Below are 21,667 nucleotides of genomic sequence, written 5' to 3'. Positions count from 1 at the left end.
AACTGTCTCTCCTCTTCCCTGGATACCCTGGCTCCCCTGAAAACACGCACAGTCTCCTTCACCCACACCGCTCCCTGGTACACCGCTGACCTCTGTCATCTTAAATCTACCGGTCGTCAACTAGAGCAACTGTGCAAAAAGACTGGACTTTCAGTGCACATCCAACAAAACACAGAACACCTACACCGTTACAAGAACGCTCTCTCCACTGCCAAATCCTCCTACTATTCCAACCTCATCAGTATCGGTCAAGGTAACACCAGAACCCTCTTTTCAACATTAAACCACCTTCTTCAGCCTCCAAGGACCCTCCCCCCAAATACCTCCACTGATCACTGCACTGCCTTTCTGCAATTCTTTGAAAACAAAATCAACACCATCCACCAACAGCTTGCCTCATCCTGCACCTCCCCATGTGACCCACCCTGGATGGCTACCTCCTGTCAACCACTCATCAGCACCCTCTCTAACTTCACACCAACAACGGAATTAACCATCACTGAGCTAAACCATAAGGCCAAACCCACTACCTGTCAGCTCGATACCCTCCCCACTATCCTCGTCAAACCCTGTCTGCCCTCCATCTCCCCCATGATCACAAGCATCATTAACTCCTCCCTCACCACCGGTATTGTACCCCCCACCCTCAAAACCGCTGCAATAACACCAACTCTCAAAAAACCCGGTGCTGACCCAGCTGATCTGAACCACTACAGGCCCATCTCCAACCTCACCTTCATCTCCAAAACCCTTGAGAGAGTGGTTGTCGCCCAACTTCAGTCCCACTTCGACTCAAACAACCTCCAGGAACCCTTCCAATCTGGTTTCTGCCCCAAACACAGTACCGAAACAGCCCTGGTCAAAATCACAAACAACCTCCTCCGTGCAGCTGACTCTGGACTGCTCACCATCCTCATCTTCCTTGATCTCACTGCTGCCTTTGATGAGTAGTGGGTGGGAGATGGTGTCAAACGTCTGACTGATATTGGTATCACTGGTGTTGAACTCATGGTTTTCCTCATACCTCACCGACAGACAACAATTTGTACAACTGGGCAACCACAGGTCAAGGTGTTCCGCTGTTTCACTGGGTGTCCCCCAGGGGTCAGTACTGGGTCCACAACTATTTATCATTTACCTCCTTCCCCTTGGCACTATCCTCCGTCATCAAAAATGTCCTTTTTCACTGTTATGCCAATGATACACAAGTCTACATTTCAACAGAATCCACCGCTGCCCTGCCACCCACCTCCCTCACCACCTGCCTACAACACATCAGGAGCTGGATGAGCAGGAACTTTTTAAAACTCAATGGCAATAAAACAGAGGCCCTGCTCATCGGCTCCAAAAACAACATCTCCAAATCACAACACACCACTGCTCCAAACCTCATCATTGATGGCTTCTCTGTTCCATTCTCCACCCACGTCAAGAGCTTTGGGGTCACCCTAGACAGCACCCTCTCCTTTGCACCCCACATATCTCACATCACACATCTCACTCCAGCACTGAAATCCTGGTCCATGCATTTGTCACATCCCGGATCGACTACTGCAATGCTGCCTTCTCTAGCCTTCCCATCAAACTACTCAACAGACTTCAAATCATTCAGAACTCTGCCGCCCGGATCATCACCCGCACCAAATCCTCCGACCACATCACCACTGTTCTCATCCAACTGCACTGGCTCCCTGTTCAATACCGGATTGAATACAAAAACCTTCTGCTCACGTACAAAGCCCTCCACAACCTTGCCCCCACCTGACCTCCTTCAGGAGTATACCCCCTCCCGTTCCCTCCGCTCATCATCAGCTGGACTTCTGACCACACCCACCTCACGCCTCAGCACCATGGGAGCTAGGGCATTCAGCTGAGCTGCTTCCAGGCAAGTTAGAATTTTGAAACGGTTAAAAGTACCAAAGCTGACTGGAATACAAGTGCAATTTTTCCTAAAAACAGCTGCGATACCCCCACCATGGCCTGTTAACCTTGGTGCGTTCAGAAACTCATAACTGGGTGGGCAGAGCTCTATGAGAGGGGAGAAATCACCAGGTTTAAGCCAAGTCTCAGTGAGGAAAAGGAAATCAAGGTTGTGTGATGTAATTAGGTCATTTATGATGAATGATTTATGAGACACTGACTGAGAGTTCAACAGGGCAAATACAACTGGAGTAAGGGGCTTAGCTGACATGGGAATATTTCTGCAGACTGTAATCAAGTTATCAGAGTTTTTTGAGGACACAGAATGTGTAGGGTGATGGGTAGGCCTACGAAATCTGGGCGTGATCCTAACTGGAATACTGCATGAGCCCAGGGAGGTACAGACAGCTGGACTGCCAGACCAGTGATTCTGAGTAGCATGGATAGGGATGGGAATAGCAATGCTCTGATCCTACCGCTGGGGGGATGTAGTGACAGAGATAATGGAGGCTGTGTGTGAACTACCATGCCGATAGGGGGAGCTGGAGGGAGGGGACGGGAAAGTACAGTCAGATGGACTCACTGCAGGTCATAATGTAGAGGTATATGCCTTACAGGAGTGCAGCGTTAGTTCAATGTTAGTTGATAAAAGGCGTGAGCCCACCTGTGAGGGATGGAGGCCGTCATGTTTGAAGAGCTGAGGCAAATTTGAAAAGGCAGCAAAATTGTCAATGAATGGGATGTCTCTGTTCATACATTAACCCTTTAACCAGATGTGGAGATGGCGTAGGCGACTGAATTTTACATCACCAAAACAAGGGGAGGGGAGCGGACCGGAAACAATTATCTGCTTCCCGGTGTCCAGCAGGTTATCTACGAGGCGCATGAACTCCCGTTTATGAAGCTCCGACTGTTGGTGTTTTCATGTCGTTTACGCCTGCGTGAATGGTGACTGCAGAAGCGGAGTTGTGCTTTGCAGCCGGTTGGTATAAAGTCCTTCACGCAGGCACCTGGGTAGCAGAAAGTATGGCCACTTCGCACCGCCACATGCCGGACCACAGAGGTACGGCAACAAGCACCGAGGGAGGGCATTGCCTCACGTTGGGCACACCTGAGCGTCCAGGGGTGTGGCGGTGGTGGGATGGAGCCCGATGTTGGGACCCCCGTTGATGGATAACCGCTGTGTCAGGATGTGCACGTGAAGGACCAGGCTGAGGGTCTTGGCGCTTGCTTCGCTGGAAGCCGAGACTGGGTTGAGACAGAGAAGATGGTGGAGGGTAGGAGCATTTCCTCCAGGGGAGGAAAATCCTGCAGACTCAGGATGTTGAACTTGTTGGCCAGAGGGATATCCACAGGTGGAGGAGGAGGAGACGGGCGCTTTGCACCATGTTTCCCCTTGCGGACTACAGACCAGTGCTCTGGTCTGAGTGGGGTCGAACTCACCGCTGCGTCCACTCTGACCCCACAGATAAGAGAGCATGTCTCCGCTGGGACATGACAGAGAGAGGTGCTGGCCGTTGCCTTGGGCTTTGCTTTTTTGAAACACCACAACTCCTCGAGTTCAGTTGAAACAGCCCCAGGCTCTAGTTCTCCTGCGGTGATGGAGCCAGACCACGGTAGAGTGGTGTCGTTGCTGCAGACAGACGAGCCCAGAATTACCAGTTGTTTTGCTTGAGCTGTGGCGACAGTGGAAAACTCCAGGATGGTCTTTTCTCTTTCTCTGAGCTTGGCCTCCAAACCAGCAATGCTCTTTCTCAATTTTGAGACGGTAAGATGGCAGGATTCACACGCAGCCATTGCACTTGTTGTTTGTGTACACTTATACTCAGTCACTTAAGTGTACAATACACGACCAAGATAAGTGAAACTGCACCACAACTGCAGCCAAAATAGTCCCAGAAATCTCATGTATTCCACAGCGAGCAAAACCCGGTGGTTAAAACTGGTAAAAGTCCTAAATGAGACAGTTTCTTGGTAAAATCAGTGTTATGCTAGTGCTCTTCGGTGAGTGGCTGCTAGCCGAGCAGCAGCAAATGTTTGCTCCGCACTCTTCTCAGAAAGCTAAAAATCGGGATGTCCGATGACCAAAATCCATAGTCCAGTTAAAAGATACAGTTGAAACCACACTCGATTTAAAAGGTGAGTCGTAAAAATGTAACTTAAAAGTGGATAAAAGTTCAATTTAAGGGAACGTTTCTGGCGGAGTCCCAACGCTGACTTACTTCCTGAAGAGAAACCAGTTCACTGTTACAGTATAAAGAGAGGTCAGGGCTCTGGAGAGAGGTCATGGCTCTGGAGGTATATAGAGAGGTCAGGGCTCTGGAGGTAGGTCAGGGCTCTGGAGAGAGGTCAGGGCTCTGGAGGTATATAGAGAGGTCAGGGCTCTGGAGGAAGGTCAGGGCTCTGGAGAGAGGTCAGGGCTCTGGTCAGGGCTCTTGAGAGAGGTCATGGCTCTGGAGAAAGGTCAGGGCTCTGGAGGTATAAAGAGAGGTCAGGGCTCTGGAGAGAGGTCAGGGCTCTGGAGGTATAAAGAGAGGTCAAGGCTCTGGAGAGAGGTCAGGGCTCTGGAGAGAGGTCAGGGCTCTGGAGAGAGGTCAGGGCTCTGGATGTATAAAGAGAGGTCAAGGCTCTGGAGAGAGGTCAGGGCTCTGGAGAGAGGTCAGGGCTTGTCCAGACAAGTCACTGTGTCTCCTGGATCAATTTATGATCACTCCATCTGAAGCTTCATCTCAATAAACTGACAGTTGGGGAAAAGAATAAAATAGATGGGATGAATTTGATTGGAGATGAAAATTAAAAATAATAGTGAAAGTGTTGAAAATCACTGCAGCAGCAAATGTTCAGTAACACTTTATAACCATCACTAGTAAAAGGTAAATTGATAGTACACTAAACTGTACTTAATAGTCAGTTTACTGTTAACAAACAATGAAATGCTAACTAATAATGTTTAATATTTATTAGTAATGCTATAATGTATGTTATTTTATCATTAGTTTGTGTAATATGAAGTAATTGGTTCATAAATTCTATATTACACAAACTAATGACAAAATAACACAAATTATTATTATTATCATTTCATTGTTTGTTAACAGTAAACTGACTATTAACTAAAGTTTACTGAAGTTACTAATCATTAGTAATGCTATAATGTATGTTATTGTATTTTTAGTTTGTGAAACATGAAGTAATTGGTTAATAATAAATTCTATATTGTCTCATAGCTGATAAGAGACGATTACAATTACATTCTGATTAACATTAGTAAACTATTTATTGATGGTTAATTGTTGCACAATTATAGCATTTTATATACTACATTAAGTATTTGTTAATAATTTATTTTCATTATTTTTTTTCTTTATTCATTATTTATTTTTAGTTAATTAATTAATTTATTCATTTATTTTTTGTTTATTCATTTATTTATTTATTTATGCAGGATTTTCCCTTTGCATTTCACCCTTTATTTATTTCGCCAAACTTATTTTTCCTGTATTCTTTTCTATATACATTTCTTTACACATTTTTTGTACATTTCTTTATGCATTTCTGCCTCATTATGTAAATGAGGGGCCTCCTAACGGTACAGGTGTGCAGATCAACCACATTTTCAGCAGTGCTTCCCCTAAACATGCGCAATGTCACTTTTGGACCAGAAGATGTCACCATTTAATAATGTATTCAACTTTGACAGTCCAGTGACAGCATAGTCTAAGTGGGATTCACATGTGCAACAGAGTGAAACTACTGCAGACATTTATGGTAGTGTTACAGCAATTAAGATCTGGAGAATGTTTCTGTTCCCCTTTTCAGTTCCTCCACCTCCATTCTGTACCAACGCTTACAACACATCATGTAGGTTGAAACCTTTATTTTGGTAATCAGATATACAATATTATAACTCCTTCAGGAATAATCCAAAAAAGATGTCATGTGCATTTGAAGCAAGATAAATAGGCTACAAAAAATCAAGTAGAAACAAACATTGCAGTTATAAGAATTTAACTCATACTAACTTGTAAAAAGACCAAAAACACTTTATTTTAAGGTAACTTCAAGGTTTTATTTTTCACATGCTCATACAAATATGTGCAGTGCAACCCTGTCTCCCACAAAATACATTCCCATACAACTAGTGGGTGAAAGTTACGTGTTTGTTTGACCTCAACTTCATGCTAGATCGCAGTGATTTCAACTACATCTAGTTGAAAGGAAATATGAAGACACAGAAATCTTCATAATTCCCATTCCCAGACAAAATCTGAACATCCCTCAAATTTCAGAAAATGCTACTAGAAATATACACACTTATGTTATCAAAAGAAAAGCTCATCAACTAGCAACATAAAATGCAAAAGACATGAACTACCCACTTGGTGTAACAACAATATATCTACATAAATATGACTGCATCTATGTAAAGTATATGCAAAAAATCATTTTCTCAATCTGATCCTGAGACAAGCTCAGTGTTTTTGGATTAAATGTATCCACTGTTTTAATTGAAGACAGCAACAAATGCCCACAGTTATACGTTTATAATATGCATGAACACAGTTGATTTGATAAAGAAGTCTTTGTTGTTTTCATACAATATCAGTGTTATTTGCAATAAAAGTTAATTCTGCTGACAGAGAGGAAGACAGAGAGACTGTGCTGTCCTCTCTTTTGAGTCATTAAGTGAAGTAGTACTGTCTCATTTAAATTATATTTGCTGACAAAACGCAAATTACATACGTGTTATATCACTTTATGCAGATGATACCCTGCTTTATAGTTCTGATCATTAAAAAGAAAGGAAAGAAGAAATCAAAAGACATGTCACTTTAATAATACACATGATCAAATCTTTATTGTTTTAAAATGTTGAAAACATCAGCACAAGCAAGAACACGTTAATGTTGAAACATGAACCAGAGAGAGAGAGCAGACAGAGAGCAGTATCAGAGTGAAACCAGTAGCAGAGTCCCAGTGAGTCAGGTCAGCACTGGAAACACTGGTCTCTCCTCATTGTCTCTGAGAGCGGAGTCTGGGAGCCCTGGGTGGCGTCACAGGTCACAGAGCCCACCTTCCTCCACTGGTCTGCAGGGAGCCTCAGGGTGCTGCTCCAGCTGTAGTGGCCTTCCTTCTCCAGCACCCCGGGGCTCCTGCTCTCCTCCCAGCTGATGCTGCCGCTGCCGTCCACCTTCCAGGCCAGACTCCAGTCTGAGGGGAAGCCCTTGTTGGCCAGGCACATGAGAGTGGCCTTCCCCTGCTGCAGCTCCTCACTGGAGGGGGGCAGCACCGTCAGGGTGGGGACGTACTCGACCCACTGCAGAGAGAGAGATTATTAAAGTTTATATGAGGTTGCAGCAGAGGAGGCTACTGGTTCTGTTGGTCTTCCTCAGATTGGATGAAACTGATCTTAAAGGTTTCACTTCCCTCTCTGAGCTCAGTAACCATGGCAACAGATGGGCATCACTGCTGAACCATGACAACAGACCAGTTTCATTACTAAAGATAAAAAAGTTTTAACTGGCACTCTTTTATTAAACATTCTGAGTTTCATAGTTTTAAATATCACACTAGAGATGAAAATTGTGAGGCTTTTATTTATTATTGTATATATAATTTCTAAATAGTATCATTACTGACACATTCAAATTAATATAGGTAACTACTGAAATATTATTCAAACTTTTGAAATATGTTAAATAGCGTTAAAATCGTTACTTGGAGAAAGATTGAGTCATACCCATTCGCATTAAACACTGAACTGAAATATAGGAATAATAATTTAGTTTGAATTAGTCCAACAGTGATGTTGATTTGTGTGGTAGTGAATTAGGGGTAATTCACAAAATATTCTGGAAGAAAATGTGTCCATCAGTCTCAAACCAAAGATACAATTTATCACTGACACATTCCTGATCAATACTCTGATAAAGTGATTGATCCATTGATAAACAGCATCATCAAAGTAATCCAAGTCCCTGTTGGAGTCAGTCAGAGCATTTCCATAGAGAGCCACTTTGCATAAGCAGCTCCATGCTCCAGTGCTCTGGGAGAGTTTATAGTCCTGAGAGTTGAAAACTGGATGACTGACAGCTGTCCATCACAACAGAAGCCACAGAAATCCTCCTCATCAAAAACATGACTGTGATCTCCGTCCTCATCTGGACTCTCCTCTGCTGCAGCTTCACAGGTAAAGTCGAGAGAATCAAACTCCTCTCCTCTATGAACATCCGTCCCTCTGAAATGAAGCCGACAAAACCATGACACTGCTTTATGTTTTTATCTCTGTGTCCTCAGAATCCAGAGGTCAGGTCACAGTGACTCAGCCTGGAGCAGTGAGCTCTACTCAGGGACGCTCCGTCTCCATCACATGTAGGACCACTCTCAAGGTTTATTATAGTGGCGGAAGCCACTTTTTAGCCTGGTACCAAACAAAGATGGAGAAGCTCCTAAATTGCTTATTTCCTATGCTAGCACTCGAGTATCAGGGATTCCAGATCATTTTACAGGCAGTGGATCAAACGCGGACTTCAGTCAGTGAAAAAGCGTCGTACAAAAACTTTCCTCAGTCAGACTGAACAGAATCTGAGACTAGAGACTGATACACTTCACAGAGGACACACACACACACACACACACACACACACACACACAGAGCATGTTTCGCATAATATCATTCACACTATCAAAAAAAAAGCATCTTGTATGCTGATGACATCCTATTATAAATCACAATATCTACTCTTCTTTCAGTTATTAATCAGATCAAAAGGTATAGTGCAGATTGTCTGGCTACTCCCAATCCCATTTTAAATGTACATCAAGTCTTTTGTTTTGAATCCATATTCAAACAAACTGAGATAAAGTAAAAAATAACTATATCCCCTGCGTAAAGAAGTAAAAGGTCAGAGTTTTCACTACATCAACAGTCAGCATGTGTTCACACAGTAAAAAAGCGTCGTACAAAAACCGCCCTCAGTCAGACTGAACAGAAACTGAATTTACTGCTGCAGCTGGAAGCTACTGCGAGACTGATACACTTCACTGAGGACACACACACACTCTCACATCTCATTCGTTTTATAGAAAAGACGACACTGTTCACCCTCCGTATCTGTTATGATAAGTTTACATCAGTTCAAATGTATTTACAAAGTTCCAGTAGACGTGAATCCTGTGTCTCCATGACTTATTCCATTTATAAATTGAACCTCTGGTTTCTTCCATCAAGAAATGCACAAACATCTCAGTCACACATCATAAAATCAACCTGTTTGCAGAGGACATCCTTTTATACATGACAATATCCTCATCCTTCCTTCTTTCAGGCCCTTAATCTGATCAGTAACCAAAGCAGCTTTTTTTGCTACACTCACTCTTCTTTTATATGTACAGCAAAGTTGAATTCATAGTTTGGACTTCATATCTCAGTATGAAAATATTTAACTGAAGTAAATCCTCTGACTGAGAGAATTAAAAGACACAAGAATTTAAACAGTTCATCCAAATTATCAGAATAACAGAACGTATATTCTCACTGACTCTTAGTGGTGGAGGTCTGCAGATAGATCTGTTTTTATGTGCTGTCACTCTAATATACTGGATGTGGATGGATTATGTTCATAGTGGTCAAAGAATAAAAAAAAAAAAACATCTGGAAAACATGTAAGCAACCTCCCATCTCAGAAATAAAGTCCTGACCTGAAGAAATAGACCCTATCAAACCCACTGTGATGTGACAGTTATAAACAGTGCCACAACACAAACAAATCATTATTTTTCATATCAAAACCAGGTGAAACATTTTCTATGAGACATGTAATACCAAGAATGTCACCAATGTTTATTATGTAAAGGTCAACCATCTCCTGAAACAGAGAATTACTGAACTTAAACAAGGAGAACATAACCTTAGAGGAGAGCGGGGCATGCAATATTAACTCTGAAGAAAGTTTGTACATAATTAAATCAAGTACACAGATCCTTGTTTGCAGAATCTCTTGTTTTGCATTATTTCGTTTCAAACCAGTAATTGTGTTTATGGAACTAGAATAAAAAATTCACATTGGCTAGATGATGAAGACTATAATAGGTCTTAATAATTTAACAGAATCAACATCACTCTAATTACCAATGTAAACCAATTAAAGTCGTCAGTTTCTTAACGTATTATATCTTCGCTAATTTAAATAGTCAAAGCTGTCATCAGTGAGAGGGAAACAGCATGATGTGTTGAGGAAGGCTACAGTTCACTGACTCTGTGTGTTTGCATATGTGTCCTGCCTCTCTGCTCCCAGCCGTTAAGAGGCCAGTGTTGATCAGTGGCTGTCCAGGCCTTTCAGAGACACAATGATGATGTCAATGATTCTACTGCTGGCCACCCTGGGGCTCCTTGTTCAGGGTGAGACTCTTCTGAAAACTTTGCTTCAGGATGCAACCAGGTTCACCACAATTATGTCATGTTTGATGGAGAAACACTGGGACAAGCAGCGTTAAACTTCTACCATCTATTCTTCATGTTAAAGAAATGAGACTCTTCTGTTTGGATGTTGATCATCTTTCTCCAAACTGGATTTTTCTCAATAACCCTTCTGCTCTTTTTCATGTTTTCCAGATCCATCAGGAGAAATCATCCTGACTCAGTCTCCTGGATCTCAGTCTGTTGTTCCAGGACAGACTGTCTCCATCAGTTGTAAAGCCAGTTCAAGTACTGGCAATAGCTTGCACTGGTACCTTCAGAAACCTGGAGAAGCTCCTAAACTCCTGATTTATAATGCTCAATCCCGTCAGACTGGAGTTTCAGACCGTTTTAGTGGAAGTGGATCTGGGACTGGCTACACAGATTACACTCTGACCATCAGTGGAGTTCAGACAGCAGATGAAGGAGATTATTATTGTCAGCAGGGTGGCAGCTTCCCGTTCACACAGTGATACAACGTCGTACAAAAACCTCCCTCAGCTAAAGAGGAACTGATCTGAATGAAAAGCTGCAAAGAAATTAAAACACTAGATTAAAAAACATCTTTGTCTTAGACCACATTAACACTTTCAGCAGGAAAACATGTGACAGATTTCTGTTAATTATAATTCATGGAGTATTGTTTTCAGCTTGTGAATAAATAAATATAAGTGCAAAGTCAGAATCACAATTGTATAATTTAAGTTATTACAACATTAAGTAAGTCACATTCACATTACAACCCATAGTCAATATATAAATAGATTTAGGAACAAATATTTAATAAATGCTAACTTTTTACGTTTTATGTTTATCTGTTAAATTGCCAAAAACTTCTAAATCAGAGCCAAAAAATAACACAGAATTTCAGCTTTTAACAAACCTAAATGTATTCATACTGTTATACTGTTATACAACAGATAGACAGTACTCTGTAGGCATAGGTCATTCTGTGTCATCCCCGGCTCCTACCCTCTCTGGCTTCCCCCGAGGGCTCAATTTTAGGTCCCATTGTTTTTTCCCAGACGGTATCTTTGGGTGACATCATACACAACCACATCGTTCAGTTCCATTTCTACGCCGACGACACAAAATAATACCTCCCAATAAAACCTAATGACAAAACCAGCCTATAAACCCTTCACTAATTTCATTTTAGACATTAAAAGTTGAATGTCTGACAACTATCTCCAGCTTAATGAAACCAAATCTGAGGTCATCCTCTTTGCCCCCTCCCATGTTAAGGCTCAGATTGACACCGACCTCCTTGGTCCTCTGGCTTCCAATTTAAAGCCCTCTGCCATTAATCTTCATTTAATATTTGACTCTGACTTTAAACTAGATCTCCTTGTGAAAAATGGTCATTCAATCCTGTTTTTATCAAATAAGAAATATCATGAAAATCAAATAATTTGTGTCATTCCCTGATCTGGGGAAGGTTGTTTTCTCCCAAAAATCTCTCCATCACCTCCAAATCATTCAAAATGCTCCAGCTCAGCTCTTAGCTGGCTCCAAGAAATGTGACCATATTACATCTATTTTAGCTTCTTTACATTGGCTACCCATGTAATTTAGAATCAATTTTAAAATACTTTTAATCACCTTTAAGGCCCTGTCTTGCGTGGCACCTCCTTATATTTCTGAGCTGCTCTCCCGATATGAACAATCTCGCCACCTGAGATCCTCAGGCAAAAACCATGATTTATCACTTTATGTATACTATACCCTGCTTTTTATTTATGATCTTTAAAAATCCTTTTGAAGTCATTATTTATGTTTTTGATTTCAGAGTTTCTGAATGATTTCTCAGTACAATTTAACAACACATGAATATAATATATGGATCCTCTTCAAGAGTAAATGTTAGTAATAATAGAGAGCTTTGTGATTAACCATTGAATGTTCTTACCAAGTGTATTATTGACTAAAGTCAATGAATATGTAAAAATACTGGAACAACAATAAAAGAATATCCACAGTGTCAAAAAAAATTAAAAACTAATCTGTTGTGACTTTTTGTTTTAATCTGACTAATGTTCCGAATATATATGTCAAAGAAAGGAAATCAAAAGACATGTCACTTTTATAATACACATCATAAAATCTTTATTGTTTTAACATGTTAAAACCATCAGCACAAGAAGGAACATGTTAATGTTGAAACATGTCCAGAGAGAGAGAGAGAGAGCGACAGAGAGAGAGAGAGAGAGAGAGAGACATAGAGAGAGAGAGAGAGAGAGAGAGAGAGAGAGAGAACAGACTGAGAGCAGTAGCAGAGTGAAACCAGTATCAGAGTCCCAATGAGTCAGGTCAGGACTGGGAACACTGGTCTCTCCTCAGTGTCTCTGAGAGTGGAGTCTGGGAGCCCTGGGTGGCCTCACAGGTCACAGAGCCCACCTTCCTCCACTGGTCTGTAGGGAGCCTCAGGGTGCTGCTCCAGCTGTAGTGGCCGTCCTTCTCCAGCACCCCGGGGCTCCTGCTCTCCTCCCAGCTGATGCTGCCGCTGCCGTCCACCTTCCAGGCCAGACTCCAGTCTGAGGGGAAGCCCTTGTTGGCCAGGCACATGAGCGTGGCCTTCCCCTGCTGTAGCTCCTCACTGGAGGGGGGGAGCACCATCAGGGTGGGACGGACATCACCTATGAGAAACCAATCAGCTTAGAGGACAGGGCCCACACAGCTGTCAATCAACCACCAGACACTTGGACACCTTTACTGTGTGAGAGATGATTTTCTCCTTGAAGGAGTTTCTGTCAGATGTTTTTTCTGCTCCACCAGTCACTCACTCACACATTGTTTCACTTCCCTTTATGAAGCCTCTCATGTATATCAGCACAGAGAGAATCATCATACACAATGACCTGAAACATAGCAAACTACACGCAAATAACTTGAAAAAAGTTAGACAAATTTTAAAAATTTTTCATCAAAATCATCCAAGACCTGAACTATACATGACTTTAAAGAATGCAGTGGAAACATAAGCAAATACAGAAAATGAATTGATGAAATAAAATGTTCTTGTGGAGGATTTCAGTCTTCATTTAGCAAACTAACAATGGATTTAAATAAAAGTTTGTAACAATATGACACAATAAATAGATTACAGAATTTGTGCATTTGCAAATACTGATCTTTATCTTCACTCTGTTCAATTTGACTTGAAGAAAGTACATTTTAATTCATCATAACAACAGTTATCATTGTGGTGGAATATTAAAAACTAACCTTAGCAAACATCTTTAATTTAGAATTAAACTTTTTTTCTTTCAAATCAGTTAAATTTCAGTATGACAGGAATGTGTCATGAAATGTTTAGTAAAGCTGCTCTGAGTTAGTCTCCATGATAAAGGAGGAGAAAAAAAACATGAATAAGTGTTACAATTTAAAGGGACTGTTTGTAACTTTGTAAGCGCATAAATGTAGCGGGTCGGCACACATGCGCGCTCGCATATGCGCGCTCGCGTGTGGCCGGAGCCTCGTCTCCTCTGCCTGCTCTCCTTCACTCAGACAGAGCGCGCGTTCTCGCGTACTCGCTATACCTCTAGACGGGAACGCGCGTTCACTCCACACTGCAGGAGAGTTAGTTTAGCTCTGAGAATATCTAGTGAATGTACAGTGGACGTTTGTGCAGAAATAACTGCTGCAGCTCCTCCAGAGAGAAACGTTACCGTCTCCCTCCTGCGCCCGCAGGGAGACACTGGGTGCCAGTGTCACGGTTCACGTTTCTCCCTACGGAGCCTCGTCACTTCACAAGACACGGAAAACCTCTGTTGGAGCGCTGTGTCAGTGAATGCAAGCAGGCAGCGGAGGAGAGGCTCCGGTTGCCGGTCTCTCCCTGCGGGCGCAGGAGGGTGAGGCAGGAAAAGCCAACACTAGGATCAGATCTAAATCATGTTCATGGAGAGACCTTGGTCTGATCAGCTAACATTACTGCCAAGCAGGTGAAATATAGAATGATATTGTGGTTTTAGTTGACGTGTGTCGCCTCACTGTTTTGAGCGATGCTTGTTCAGGTATATTTAGAGCGAGCAAGCGCGAGCCCGACTCTGACTTTCGTTGATTTCACGGCCACAGGTGTCGCTGTTAAGCAGCAATTCTGAAAGTTACAAATAGTCCCTTTAAAGAAGTTATTATTATCTGCCTCAAACATCCCAAAACTGAATTTAAAACATAACTTTACAATATTATATTTAGTATTTTTGTGCAGAAACTTACTTCCAACATCCAGTTTGGTTCCTCCATCAAAAGTCCACCACAGTGATACAAAGTCATTGAGCCGCTGTACAAAAACCTCTCACTGTAGAGAAAAACGGCTCTCTGACTTTGTCAGACTGAACTAAACCTACAAGCCCTCAAGATGAAACTTTAACATTATAGGTGGAAATAATGATTTATCCTCTAGTTTAATGTTTTACTTTTGTAACAATGAGTTTTTGAATTTCTGTTGCTGAAGTGAACTTTGTCTCTTAGAGCAAAATATGTCGAAAAAGTCATCCATGAAAGTGTAAAGGCAAATATTTTTTCTAGACTGTTTAAATATAAAATAAAACAAAGACAAATTGTTCCTGAAATAATAAACATTTGACTTACTTCCAACCTCCAGTCTGGTTCCTCCACCGAACGTGTACCACAGTGATACAAAGTCATTGAGCCGCCGTACAACAACCTCTCACTGTAGAGAGACACGGCTCTCTGACTTTGACACAAACAAACTCACCAAACACATTCCCAGTTTACCCAGTTTATGTAATAACTGGTTAACATGTTTAAAACCTTTCACAGATCATGAATATGTATTGAACCTTTTCTGCGTGAAATGCCAAACATCTACAAACAATATTAATGTTCTTTTCAGTAACATATACTGAATTAAGATATTTCTAAAGAACAACTCTCCAATGAATGTTGCAAAATGTTAATAATTATCATAAACACATGTTTATTGTAAATTATGATAGATAATAATTTAGTTTAAATTCATCCAACAGTGATGATGTGTGTCGTAGTGAATTAGGGGGAATTCACAAAATATTCTGGAAGAAAATGTGTCCATCAGACTCAAACCAAAGATACAAATGATCATTGACACATTCCTAATCAAAATCCTTTCTGGGAGAGTTTATAGTCCTGAGAGTTGAACACTGGATGACTGACAGCTGTCCTTCATCACAACAGAAGCCACAGAAATCCTCCTCATCAAAAACATGACTGTGATCTCCGTCCTCATCTGGACTCTCCTCTGCTGCTACTTCACAGGTAAAGTCCAGAGAATCAAACTCCTCTCCTCTATGAACATCCGTCCCTCTGAAATGAAGCCCACAAAACCATGACGCTGCTTTATGTTTTTGTCTCTGTGTCCTCAGAGTCCAGAGGTCAGGTCACAGTGACTCAGTCTGGAGCAGTGATCTCTGCTTATAGGACCAGTCAGAATGTTTACATTTATAGTAACTACCACGTTTTAGCCTGGTACCAACAGAAAGTTGGACAAACTCCTTCACTGCTTATCTATTTGGCAACTTCTCGAGCATCAGGGATTCTAGGGCGTTTACAGGCAGTGGATCAAACTCTGACTTCACTCTGACCATCAGTGGAGTCCAGAAAGCAGATTCAGCAGTTTATTACTGTCAGAGTTTTCATGTTATCAACAGTCAGTATGTGTTAACAAAGTGAAAAAGTGTCGTACAAAAACCTCCCTCAGTCAGACTGAACAGAAACTGAACTGACTGCTACAGCTGGAAGCTACTGCAGAGACTAATACACTTCACTGAGGACACACACACCCTCACATCTCATTAGTTTCATAGAAAAGACAAAAATGTTCACCCTCCGTATATTATGATAAGTTTACATCAGTACAAATGTATTTACAAAGATCCAGTAGACATGTAGATCCTGTGTCTCCATGACTTATTCCATTTTAAATTGAACCTCTGGTTTCTTCCATCAAGAAATGCAACAACATCTCAGTCACACATCATAAAATCAACTTGTTTGCAGACGACATCCTTTTATACATCACAATATCCTCATCCTTCCTTCTTTCAGTCAGATAATTAAAAGACACAAGCATTTAAATTCTTCATCCAAATAATAAGAATTACAGAACATATATTCTCACTGACTCTTAGTGGTGGAGCCGTGCGGATAGATCTGTTTTTATGTGCTTTAACTCTAATGAAGTGGATGTGAATGGATTATGCTCGTGGTGCTCAAAGAATTAAAAAAAAAACATCTGGAAAACTTGTAAGCAACTTCCAATCTCAGAAATAACGTCCTGATTATTCTGGAAAATTCCACAGACTTCACTTTCAGCAGTTTTTACCGGAGCTACTTTCTATAAAAGAAATAGACCCTATCAAACCCACTGTGATTTGGCAGTTATACACAGAGTCATAACACAAACAAACCATTATTTCTTGTATATTAAAAACAGGTGATTAGACATGTAATACCAAGACCGTCACCAATGTTTATTCTGTAAAGGTTTCTCGTCTACTGAAACAGACAATTAATGAACATAAACAAGGGAAACATAACCTTAGAGGAGAGCGGGGCATGATATGTTAACCCTGAAGAAAGTCTGTACATAATTAAACCAAGTACACAGATCCTTTTTTGCAGAATCTGATGTTTTGCATTATTTCGTTTAACATCAGTAATTGTGTTTATGGATCTAGAATAAAAAATGCACATTGGCTAAATGATGAGGACTATAATAAGTCTTAATAATTTAACAGAATCAACCAACAATACAAACCAAATAAAGTTCTCAATTTCTTAACGCATTATATCTTCTATGATTTAAATAGTCAAAGCTGTCAGCAGTGACGGGGAAACAGCATGATGTGTTGAGGACAGCTACAGTTCACTGACTCTGTGTGTTTGCATATGTGTCCTGCCTCTCTGCTCCCAGCCGTTAAGAGGCCAGTGTTGATCAGTGGCTGTCCAGGCCTTTCAGAGACACAATGATGATGTCACTGATTCTACTGCTGGCCACCCTGGGGCTCCTTGTTCAGGGTGAGATTCTCTTCTGAAAACTTAGCTTCAGGATACAACCAGGTTCACTAAAATGATGTTCTACTGTGATGGAGAAACACTGAGACAAGCAGCGTTTACCTTCTTCCATCTATTCTCTATGTTAAAGAAATGAGACTCTTCTATTTGGATGTTGATCATCTTTCTCCAAACTGGATTTGTCTCAATAACCCTTCTGCTCTTTTTTATGTTTTCCAGATTCATCAGGAGAAATCATCCTGACTCAGTCTCCTGGATCTCAGTCTGTTGATCCAGGACAGACTGTCTCCATCAGATGTAAAGCCAGTTCAAGTACTGGCAATAACTTGCAGTGGTACCTTCAAAAACCTGGAGAAGCTCCTAAACTCCTGATTTATTCTGCTACAGCTCGTCAGACTGGAGTTTCAGACCGTTTCAGTGGAATTCACTCTGGGACTGACTACACTGATTACACTTTGACCATCAGTGGAGTTCAGACTGAAGATGCAGGAGTTTATTACTGTCAGCATCATAACGGCTTCCCGTTCACACAGTGATACAACGTCGTACAAAAACCTCCCTCAGCTAAAGAGGAACTGATCTGAATGAACAGCTGCACAGAAATAGAGAAACTTAAGCAGTTTGACTGAAAATGAAGTCCAAATAACAGAATATTGTCAGGAAATACTCTTTATACTGTACAAAGTTAATATGGTAATTTTGTTAAAATAGGGCATTAAACAATATATTTAAACTGATCAAACTACATCTATTGTAGATGAGTTGAAAAGTAGATACATTAATACAAATATAAACAATAACAGTTTGTTGAGCTGTGAAATAAAATATTTCTTATTACATTTGCTTTAAGGTAATTCAAATTTTAAATTAATTTTATTCATATTCAAGTCTTACAGTTTAGTTTACAGCAAATGTAAAAACGTCACATGATTTTAATGAGCTTGTGTTCTTAGTAAAACACATGAGTTATGTTATATTTTGAGATCACTCTGCTGACAATGAAACTATAGTGATATAATAAGCTGATGATATCCTGCTAAATAATTCAAATGCAATATAAAATTCTCAGACTCTGTAGTTTATTCAAATTCATTATAGACTGGGAAAAAAAAAGTTCGGAAACTTGTGTTTGGTCGATTATTTCTCTGTTGTTACAATGCTAATTTGCATTGTATTTTACATGGTTGGAAAACCTGTTTATTTACCTTTACAGTGATGTCCAACTTGTAAGGATCATGCATTTGTGGGATGCGCAGCACAGCTGATTATGTGGGTAGCGCCCAAGAAAAATTTGCCAAAATGCTCTGCTAATGGTAAACAGTGTATTCTCATAAGGCTACCAGGAAGCCTGCAATGACTGCCCTTCACCTTCAGGCCCGTTTGCGTTGGTGTCAACAACACAGACAATGGAACCTGAACATGTGGGAGAATGTCATGTTCAGTGATGAATCCAGGTTCTGTCTGCGAAAGTTGGAAGGCAGGGTCAAAGTATGGAGACGACGTGGAGAACGCTATGCTGATTGTTGCACCGATGGAGTAACAGCTTATGGTGGGGGCAGTGTCATGGTGTGGGGGGGGCATCTCCCTCAATGGCAAAACAAGGTTTGTCATCATTGAAGACCATCTCAATGCAGTGAGATATCGGGATGAGATTCTGCAGCCAGTGGCGATCCCATATCTCCACAATCTGGGACCTAACTTCATCCTCCAAGATGACAACGCTCGCCCCCACAGAGCCAGGGTTATCACAGATTATCACAGTTACCTCCACAATGTGGGAGTAGAGAGAATGGAACGGCCTGCCAAGAGTCCAGACCTCAACCTAATTCAACACTTGTGGGATCAGCTTAGGCGTGCTGTAAGTGTTAGAGTGACCAACACAACCATGCTGGCTGATCTGCAACTAATCCTGGTTGAGGAATGGAACGCCATCCCACAGCAACGTGTGACCAGGTTGGTGACCAGCATGAGGAGGAGGTGCCAGGCTGTTGTGAATGCGTACGGATCTTCTACCGCTACTGAGGCTCCTGACGGTGTATTAAATGAATAAAGTGTAAAATTGCCAATATGTCTTGTTTGTTCCGTGTTACTGATAGAGAGTTCAATCATCCAATCCACCAAACATCTCAAAACAAGAGTCAGTACCAACAGGAGAATACACTGTTTACCATTGGCAGAGCATTTTGGCAAATTTTTTCTTGGGCGCTACCCACATAATCAGCTGTGCTGCTCATCCCACAAATGCATGATCCTTACAAGTTGGACATCATTGTGAAGGTAAAATAACAGGCTTTCCAACGATGTAAAATACAATGACCATTAGCATTGTAACAACAGAGGAATAATCCACCAAACACAAGTTGCCAAACTTTTTTTTTCCCAGTTTATAAACTTTGGCTGGACATTGAAAAGTTCAAATTTAACCTAAGAAAATGCTAATAAAAATAATAGACTTTTAAAATAAAGTTTGTACTGTAAACTCTTAGAATTACATTTAATTATAAAGTATATTTTATTTATTTGTGGTTGTCTTTTAGGATAAATGCAGCTGTTCATTAAGATCAGTTCCTCTTTAGCTGAGGGAGGTTTTTGTATGACGCTTTTTCACTGTGTGAACACATACTGACTGTTTGGGTAATGAAAACTCTGACAGTAGTAAACTGCTGCATCTTCAGTCTGGACTCCACTGATGGTCAGAGTGAAGTCAGAGTTTGATCCACTGCCTGTAAAACGATCTGGAATCCCTGATGCTCGAGTGCTAGTATAGTAAATAAGCAGTTTAGGAGTTTCTCCATCTTTCTGTTGGTACCAGGCTAATACGTTTGAGTGAATATCCTGACTGGTTCTACATGTGATGGAGACGGAGCGTCCCAGAGCAGAGCTCACTGCTCCAGACTGAGTCACTGTGACCTGACCTCTGGACTCTGAGGACACAGAGACAAAAACATAAAGCAGCGTCACGGTTTTGTCGGCTTCATTTCAGAGGGACGGATGTTCATGGAGGAGAGGAGTTTGATTCTCTGGACTTTACCTGTGAAGCAGCAGCAGAGGAGAGTCCAGATGAGGACGGAGATCACAGTCATGTTTTTGATGAGGAGGATTTCTGTGGCTTCTGTTGTGATGAAGGACAGCTGTCAGTCATCCAGTGTTCAACTCTCAGGACTATAAACTCTCCCAGAGCACTGGAGCATGGTGCTGTTGATGCAAAGTGTCTCTCTATGGAAATGCTCTGTCTGACTCCAACAGGGACTTGGATTACTCTGATGAAGCTGTTTATCAATGGATCAATCACTTTATCAGAGTATTGATCAGGAATGTGTCAGTGATCATTTGTATCTTTGGTTTGAGTCTGATGGACACATTTTCTTCCAGAATATTTTGTGAATTCCCCCTAATTCACTACCACACAAATCAACATCACTGTTGGACGAATTTAAACAAAATTATTATTTATCATAATCTACAATAAACATGTGTTCATGATCATTATTTACATTGTGCAGCATTCTTTTGAGAGTTGTTCTTTAGAAATATCTTAATTCAGTATATTTTACTGAAAAGGACATTAATATTGCTTATAGATGTTTGGTATTTCACGTAGAAAAAGTTCAATTCATGATTTGTGAATGGTTTTAAACATGTTAACCAGTTATTACATAAACTGGGTAAACTGGGAATGTGCTGCATGAGTTTGTTTTTATCAAAGTCAGAGAGCCGTGTCTCTCTACAGTGAGAGGTTTTTGTACGGCGGCTCAATGACTTTGTATCACTGTGGTACACGTTCGGTGGAGGAACCAGACTGGATGTTGGAAGTAAGTCAAATGTTTATTATTTCAGGAGCAATTTGTCTTTGTGTTATTTTATATTCAATAGACTAGAACAAATATTTGCCTTTACACTTTCATGGATGACTTTTTGAACATATTTTGCTCTAAGAGACAAAGTTTACCTCAGCAACAGAAATTCGAAAACTCATTGTTACAAAATTAAAACATTTACCTAGAGGATAAATCATTATTTCCAACTTTAATGTTAAAGGTTCATCTTGAGGGCTTGTAGGTTTAGTTCAGTTTGACAAAGTCAGAGAGCCGTGTCTCTCTACAGTGAGAGGTTTTTGTACGGCGGCTCAATGAGTTTTTATCACTGTGGTTGACTTTTGGTGGAGGAACCAGACTGGATGTTGGAAGTAAGTTTCTGCTCAAAAATACTGAATATAATATTGTAAAGTTATTTTTTAAGTTCTACTTTTGAATGTTTTAGGCAGATAAATTTCTC

The 21,667-nt window shown here is 40.9% G+C and overlaps 5 gene segments (V, D, J or C); 3 read left to right on the top strand and 2 right to left on the bottom strand.

Moving 5' to 3' along the window:
- Positions 1 to 21,667, bottom strand: part of LOC119503289 — a 99,837-nt gene that overhangs the window by 52,831 nt on the left and 25,339 nt on the right.
- Positions 1 to 21,667, top strand: part of LOC119503286 — a 95,523-nt gene that overhangs the window by 50,805 nt on the left and 23,051 nt on the right.
- Positions 10,270 to 21,667, top strand: part of LOC119503283 — a 30,851-nt gene continuing 19,453 nt past the window's right edge. The window contains 3 exon segments of the V gene segment in view: positions 10,270 to 10,321; positions 10,535 to 10,838; positions 21,167 to 21,204. Coding sequence covers positions 10,270 to 10,321; positions 10,535 to 10,838; positions 21,167 to 21,204 — 394 coding nt within the window.
- LOC119503282 overlaps positions 12,456 to 21,667 on the bottom strand; it is a 30,155-nt gene continuing 20,943 nt past the window's right edge. Inside the window, 2 exon segments of the V gene segment in view lie at positions 12,456 to 13,014; positions 14,969 to 15,003. Of these exon segments, the coding sequence occupies positions 12,689 to 13,014; positions 14,969 to 15,003 (361 nt within the window).
- Positions 17,216 to 18,598, top strand: LOC119503294. The segment is given in 2 exon segments: positions 17,216 to 17,395; positions 17,612 to 18,598. Coding segments are annotated over 2 exon segments (369 nt in total).

This window comes from Sebastes umbrosus, chromosome 15 (genome assembly GCF_015220745.1).
Source record: "Sebastes umbrosus isolate fSebUmb1 chromosome 15, fSebUmb1.pri, whole genome shotgun sequence".
NCBI lineage: Eukaryota > Metazoa > Chordata > Actinopteri > Perciformes > Sebastidae > Sebastes > Sebastes umbrosus.
This window is presented reverse-complemented; position numbering and strand designations above follow the sequence as displayed.